At 49.9% G+C, this 7,733-nt stretch overlaps 1 protein-coding gene across 4 annotated transcripts in view; it reads left to right on the forward strand.

Annotated features, from left to right (window-relative positions):
- The first annotated feature begins 2,574 nt into the window (after positions 1-2,574).
- Positions 2,575-7,733, forward strand: part of TBC1D2 (TBC1 domain family member 2) — a 58,533-nt gene continuing 53,374 nt past the window's right edge. For 2 of the 4 annotated variants that reach the window (XM_017887568.1, XM_017887569.1), the window contains exons 1-2: positions 2,581-3,809; positions 7,107-7,248. In XM_017887568.1, coding sequence (XP_017743057.1) covers positions 3,447-3,809; positions 7,107-7,248 — 505 coding nt within the window. In that variant the 5' untranslated portion in view covers positions 2,581-3,446. The other 2 variants (XM_017887570.1, XM_017887572.1) reach the window with 2 other exon arrangements.

Here is a 7,733-nt window from a genome sequence, read left to right on the forward strand (position 1 = left end):
TGTCAATAATTTTGTACCAGTGTTAGATGTTTATTTCTGCCAAACATATCAGGATTAAGCAAAATATTAACATTAGGGGAAACTGGGTGTAGGGTCTACAGAAATTCTCCCATTGTCTTTGTAACTTTTAAAACTATTCAAAAATAAGAAGTTTTTTTAAAGCCTATTGAGGCCGGGCATGATGGCTTACGCCTGTGATGCTAGCACTTTGGGAGGCCACAGTGGGTGGATCACTTGAGGTCAGGAGTTCAAGACCAGCCTGACCAACATGGTGAAACCCCATCTCTACTGAAAATACAAAATTTAGCCTAGCATGGTGGCCCCATATGTAGTCCCAGCTACTAGGGAGGCTGAGAATAGCTTGAACCCAGAAGGCAGAGGTTGCAGTGAGCCGAAATCGCTCCAGTACACTCCAGCCTGGGTGACAGAGCAAGACTCTGTCTCAAAAAAACAAAAACAAAAAAACCCTATCGAGAGTTTGATTGAAAATGTATTAACTGTATGGATTAATTTGAGGAATGTGGCATCTTTACAATATTAACTCTTCCCACTCAGGGACATATTTGTTTTGTCTTATATCCTACTATAAAGTAATAAGGTATTCATTATGTAACTCATTTATGTAAGGGATGTTGTCCATTGTATTTTCCATTTGTTTGCTGCTAGAGACATCTATACACATACGCACAGTTTTTTTAAAACAGGCCATCACTTGAGTTTTTCTGATATATGTAATATATTTGTAATTATAATTATTCTTTCAAACACTTATCATAGCCTAGCTAGAAAACCTAGAACAAATAAGGTATGCCGTTTGTTTTATTAAGAGGTTTTAAAAATCAGGAATGGGGCCAGGCACTGTGGCTCATGGCTGTAATCCCAGCACTTTGGGAAGCTGAGGCGGGTGGATCACAAGGTCAGGAGATCGAGACTATCCTAGCCAACATGGTGAAACCCCGTCTCTACTAAAACTACAAAAATTTGTTGGGTGTGGTGGTGCATGTCTGTAATCCCAGCTACTCGGGAGACTGAGGCAGGAGAATGGGGATTGGAGATTGTGCCACTGCACTCCAGCCTGGGCGACAGAGCAAGACTCTGTGTCAAAAAAATAAAATTTAAAAAAAAAAATAGAAAAGAAACTGACTGGGCACGGTGGCAGAAGAATCGCTTGAACCCGGGAGGCAGAGGTTACAGTGAGCCGAGATTGCGCCATTGCACTCCACCCTGCACAACAAGAGCGAAACTCTGTCTCCAAAAAAAAAAAAAGAAAAGAAAAAAGAAAAGAAAAGAAATAATTTGTCCCACATTCTGTGCTAAGAGCTTCACACGTATTATTTTACTTAATTATCAAAACAACTCTAAGGGTAGACAGGTGTAGATCCAGGTTTTGTGGGGATTGGAATTAAACAGTATTAAGGGTCTTCTGATTTTAAAAAAAATTACAAAATTAGGTACGATGGTTATTTAGAATGACAAAATAAATTATAAATGATAACAAATGAAGGGCGGGCGCGGTGGCTCACACCTGTAATCCCAGCACTTTGGGAGGCCGAGGCAGGCGGATCACGAGGTCAAGAGATCGAGACCATCCTGGCTAACACGGTGACACCCCGGCTCTACTAAAAATACAAAAAATTAGCCGGGCGTGGTGGCAGGCGCCTGTAGTCCCAGCTACTTGGGAGGCTGAGGCAGGAGAATGGCGTGAACCCGGGAGGCAGAGCTTGCAGTGAGCCGAGATTGCGCCACTGCACTCCAGCCTGGGCGACAGAGAGAGGCTCTGTCTCAAAAAAAAAATAAAAAACCAAACAAACAAACAAAACAAATGAAGAGCTCTCTAGCATTTAGGAGAAATGCTCCCTGGTTGCAACTTTCCACCTGTTAGACTACAAATCCCAGCGACCCATGCAAGTGAACATAAATTTCATTAACTTCACCGTAAAGCTGTCTGGCGGCAGGTGGGGGGTGGGTGGGGAGAAGTGTTATTATCTCCATTTTTAGGTTGAGTAAATCACTCAATATTGCAGAGCGGGAATCTGAAAATTATGCAAACAGACTCCAGAGCCCTCGCCTTTACCCTCAACGTGCTTCTTGTCAAGATCACTGAGTGCACGTGAGGGTCTCGCTAACGATGGCTGAGGGGGAGACGATGAAGTAAGAGGAGGGGCTGAACAAAGGGCAAGAGAAAGGCGGAATGAAGTTCCTAAAGAGAGGTGGACGGAATTGGGCTCCGCAGCCCTAATGGAGAAACGCGCCTTAGGAAGGAAGGGGAGAAGTTTAAGGGGAAACAGGTAAAATGAGGCAGAAGTTGAGCGAGTTAGTCAAACCCTAAATTCTTTATTTACAAAACAGCCGGGCACGGCGGCTCTCGCCTGTAATTCCAGCACTTTGGGAGGCCGAGGCAGGAGAATCGCTTGAGGCCAGGAGTTCAAGACACTCCTCTCTGCAAAAAACTATTTAAAAATTAGCCAGGTGTGGTTGTGCGCAGTTGCGGTCCCAGCTACTAGGGAGACTGAGGCGGGAGGATGGCTTGAGCCCGGGAGGCGGAGACTGCAGTGAGCTCTGATCTCGCGCCACTGTACTCCAGCCTGGGTGACAGACCCAGACCGCCTCTAAAAATAATAATAGCAATAACAAAATAAAAATAAACAAATGTAATGCACCCAACTACGCCCCGGGAGTGGCACTGGGTTTCCGCAGCGCAGCGGCTGCGCCTGGGCGCCCCAAGCAACACGACCAGCGCCGTCAGGAGGCTAATGGCAGCCAGGACAGAGAGCTGGGGAGGCTACCGCGGTCATGCGAGAGATAAGAAGGCCGTCTGCGGCGTCATTGACGGGGCTGAAGGAACACCGGGGAGAAGAGTGGCAGACAGCTCCTGAGCCGCACTGCCCGGGCGGCGCGGAAGAGGGGCCTCCCAGCGGTGTTCCTTTCAGCCAATGGCCGCGAGATGCGCCGTCCGACGGTGCCCCGCGCGGCACAGGGAGGGAACAAGCAACCCATGGGGTGCCAGAAAGCGCCATCTTTCTAGGTGACTATGCGAACTACCAGGGAAGCGTAGCCAGGGACAGGCTTCTCTGCCCGCGGTTAACCTCAGTGCCGCCACTACTTTAACCTGAAGCCAGGCAGCACTGCCGCCCTCACTAAAGATGGCTAACTGGCGCAGAGAAAAAGCCGGAAGCAACCGGGCCTTGCGGGGAGCCGACTGAGCGCCGCGGGGGCGTGGCCTGGCGGTGGAGGGGCGAGGCCATCCGCTGTAAGCTGGGCTTGCGGTCTTTCAGTCGCACGCACCGCACCCAGTCCAGACCCTGTGGCGTCCTGGGGGCGGGTCCGCCGCCGGCCGCGCCGCCGCCCTGGTGTCTACCTGTGGGAAGCTGCCCGCCTAGTCTCCGAGATTTGTTCCTGGTGGTCCCGCGGACTCCTCGTCCCTCCGCGGTCTCCGGCTGGCAGCGATGGAGGGCGCCGGGGAGAACGCCCCGGAGTCCAGCTCCTCTGCCCCTGGGTCCGACGAGTCTGCCAGAGACCCACAGGCGCTGCCTCTGGAGGAAGAATCGGGGGACTGCGCCCGGTCCCTGGAGGCCAAGAAACTCTGTGGGTATTTAAGTAAGTTCGGCGGCAAAGGGCCCATCCGGGGCTGGAAATCCCGCTGGTTCTTCTACGACGAAAGGAAATGTCAACTGTATTATTCGCGGACCGCGCAGGATGCTAATCCCTTGAACAGCATCGACCTCTCCAGTGCAGTGTTTGACTGCAAGGCGGACGCTGAGGAGGGGATCTTCGAAATCAAGACTCCCAGCCGGGTTATTACCCTGAAGGTAAATTCCTGGAAGGACTTTCTCCTTCCCAGCGGCGCGAGGTCGCCTTTTCGCAGGGCACGGCTGGGCGCGAGTGTGTGGTGGACACAGTAAATTGATTGGAACTGGCGTCACCGACTTGTTCAAAGAACTTTGTGCTTTGCAAAGTGCATTCCCACCCATTTCCTCATTGGGTTCCCACAAGGCAGGGACGACAGACCCATTCTACGGATCAAGAAACTGAGTTAGAGGGAGATGAAAGGACTGGCCCGAGGTCATGCATCTAGAGAGTGGGGTAGCTTGGAATCCCGTAGTCTTTCTACCTCTCAGACCTCTCAGTGCTGAATCAAAACTTTTACTTTTGGGTGTGCCTGACAGTGCAGTTACTTTAACTTTCTTACCTGGAACCTAAGGAAGTCAAAATATGTTCTTTGCAATCCTCTCTCAAGGCCAGGATTCTGATTCCCGTTTCTTGATGTTTTGGCCAAGGTCAGTGAATGCTGAGAAGAGATTGGCAGGGATTGGTAAGATAAATACTTAGGTTTCACTAATCAACCTAGATTGTTCATCTAGGCATGCCTAAACCTGTTTTCCTATCAGCAGCAAGGGGTAGGTTTTGTTTTATCATCATGTTTAACTGAGAAAGCCCAAAGCAGTAGAAAGGCCACATTCTTTGAAATCAGACGGGCTTGGATTCAAATTGTACATTTGCTACTTACTAGCTATGTGACCCTGGACAAGTTACTTTACCTCTCAGAACCTAGGTGGTTTGTAAGCATTTGACACATCACAGGCATATACAAATTGCTGAATTAATTTCATCACCTAGAGTACAGCCTGGTACCTAGTGGGGTACTTAATAATTCTTTGTTGAATAAACACACGTGCACACACAATGTGATGGAACCAAGGTCAGAGTGCTCATGTCAAGAGGAGGTGTCTCATAATTTAATTGGAAATACAGATCTGGGTTAAGTGTTCTGTGGGCATCAGAGAAGAATGTGCCAGGAGATAGCCTTCCCCACCCCATCCCCATCTTTCCACCCCTCCAACCCCACCTCCAGCTAAGTGGGTATCTGCCCCCGGGTTCAGTTCCCCTTTACTGACTGGGCTTGGCTGGTGACCAGGCTGGGGGACTTGGTTAAAATAATGAAACTCAGGAATCCCTGGCCAAGGAAGGCATTTATGAGGTCATGTGGTTCCTGGGTCTCTGTGTCTCTTCCACAGGTTGACTGCTGTATACAGGGTCTCCAACACATGGTCTTTATAATACTATTCCATTGTTCCTGGCTCTGCGCCAGGCTCTGGGGTGTGAAGCTAAAGCACCTCTGCCCCTGGTTCTCAGACAGCTTAAAGTCTGGTGGGAGAGACTGATGGAGAACCTGCATGAACCCTAAAATGTTCTGTAGAGACACTGTGGTAAGTCTGTGCAAGAAGGTGTGGTGACAGGAGGAGTCATTTCCACCGAGTGGAAGGGGCTAGCCCGAAAAGCATCTGGAGGAGGGATACACCCAAGGCTTCAGAGAAGAAATAGGTGGCAAACAGACAAGAGGGAGAAAGGTATTCCAGGCCAAGAGAGCACCGTGAGCAAAAGTAGGGAACCATGATAGAGCCCCGAGTGTCCAGGCAAATCACATGAGCCAGAAAGACAGAGGGGCCCAAAGGATGGAGTTGAAGAGCAGAGCCTGAGGGCGACTTAGGCCAAGTAGCAAAAGCCCAGTCTGACTATTGGGTAGAGAAGAAACTAGGGGAAGGGCAAGGCTGGTACTCAGGGAGCCCATCAGAAGGTGATCAGGAGAGAGTAACAGCTGAACTAGAGCTGTGGCTATGGGGAGGGGGCCAATGGAGGTGGCTCGGGATAGTAGGGAGGTAGAATGGGGGAGATGTCAGGAGTGGCTGGAGTAACTGGCTGACTGCCTGGTTGGGTCAGTCACTGACAGGAGGGAACTCAGGATGAGGAGCCCATGGAACATCCAGGTACATGTCCCCTGCAGGAGACTCTCAAGTTCCAAGGGGACAGGGACCATGTGTGTTGGCTCACCCCTGTATTCAGTGCCTAGCACCATCTCTGACACGTATGTCAGTGCTTAGTATACCCTTGTCAAATGAATTAATAAAATGGGGTATTTGGGTTTGGCTGGAGCTCATCAGCATTAAGGTCATGGGGAAGACCTGGGAGGTGCTGTGGTCTCTCTGGGAGAGTGTATGGAAAGAGAACACTGGTGGGCATCATGTGTCCTATTGGTACCTGCATGACAGCCTCACGGTTTCTTTCACAGACCACCCCCCATCCCCACCCCGGCACAGTGCACACCAGTGAGCCCCTGAGACAGTCAGCTTGCCTCTGTTGCCATGTAGCCTGCTGCTATTCTCATGCGGCCTTTTTGCAGGCAGTTCTGTGAGAATACCCATCCATGCCCGGTGAGCTGTCCATCTTCTGCAGCCCACCTCAACTGATCTCAGGCCTTCTTTATGAAGCCACTAATCTCCTGGCCATAAAATCCAACTTATAGACCAGGGTTTTGGGACCAGCTCTATCACCACATGCCTGGGCGACTTCAGAGGTTTAGTTTCTCCACCTATAGAAAGGGCTGCTCACTCCTGCCTTGCCTCCCTCCTGAAGAATCCAGGAGTTATTGGATGTGAAAGTGGATGCTTGGACCAGCCACCAGCCAGTGCTGGGAGACTAATGACTAGCATTTACCAAGAACTTGTTTGGAGGGCCAGAGCACCTGGAAGGTGCCACCATATCGTCACCATGTGCATGTGGCTTTCCAGTCCCCATTCATATCCGTGATTCCGGTGCATCCCCAAGGCAAAAAGGATTACTCCCATTCCACAAAAGGCAGCAAAGACTTGGAGATGTCACACAGGTGAGATACCATCTCACCTGGGAGATAGTGATGGTACCAGGACCCCACCCAAATCAGAATTCAGTGCACCTCCCCTCTTTCACAGCACCTCCAAATTCCTCTATCCAGTGAGCACATTTTGAGCACCTACTGTGTGTCAGGGACTGTGTGATACCCTTGTCTCATTTCATCCTCATCACTGCCCTATGCAATGAGTCTTATTGTCACCAGAGTACGGATCAGATGAGGAAACTGAGGCCCAGAGCAGCTAAGGAGAGATCAGCTGAGTGGGAGATCAGAGCCTGATGATCTTCTGTGGCCAGGAAGCATACATACCTACAGTGACCCTTTTTTTTTTTTCCTGGGAAAAGAGCATTCCTAAGTCTCCCACAACCTTCCCCTCTTCCCACACCTAGTGCCACCCTGCAGGCACAGGGCCTTGCCAACTAATCCTTGTGCTTCTCAGGCCGCCACCAAGCAAGTGATGCTGTATTGGCTGCAGCAGCTGCAGATGAAGCGCTGGGAGTTCCACAACAGCCCGCCAGCACCTTCCGCCGCCCCTGATGCCGCCCTGGCTGGGAATGGGCCCGCCCTGCACCTCGAGCTAGGTACCCAATGGGCTACCCTCCTGCCTACACATCCAGGGCTCTGGTGATTAAGCCTTTACCCTCCTGCTGGGAATGAGCGGGAGGAGCCCTCTGCTAAGGAAGCAGAGAGCCAGGGATATGACTCAGGATTAGTTAGGGCAAGAATTTGGGCTGAGACCAGGCTGCCTGGGTTCAAATCCTAGTCCTATATAATTTTAGGCAAGTTGTTTAACCTTTCTGAGCTTGTTTCCTTCCCCATAAGATGAGGTTTATAAATTATCCCTACTTCTTAGGGATGTTATGAGGATTAAATGAATTCATATACCTAAAATGGTTAGAACAATGCCTGCACATGGTCAGAACCCAATACAAGTGAGCTATTATGATGATGACTCAAGAAATCAAACTTTCACAGAATTGCCGTGAGGAGGGTTAATAAGAAAATGCAGTGTTGTAGATTTGTGTCATGAGTTGGGTAGATCAGTGATTTTTTTTTTTTTTTTTTT

Source organism: Rhinopithecus bieti, unplaced genomic scaffold (assembly GCF_001698545.2).
Source record: "Rhinopithecus bieti isolate Rb0 unplaced genomic scaffold, ASM169854v2 scaffold_16773, whole genome shotgun sequence".
In the NCBI taxonomy this organism is placed as follows: Eukaryota; Metazoa; Chordata; class Mammalia; order Primates; family Cercopithecidae; genus Rhinopithecus; species Rhinopithecus bieti.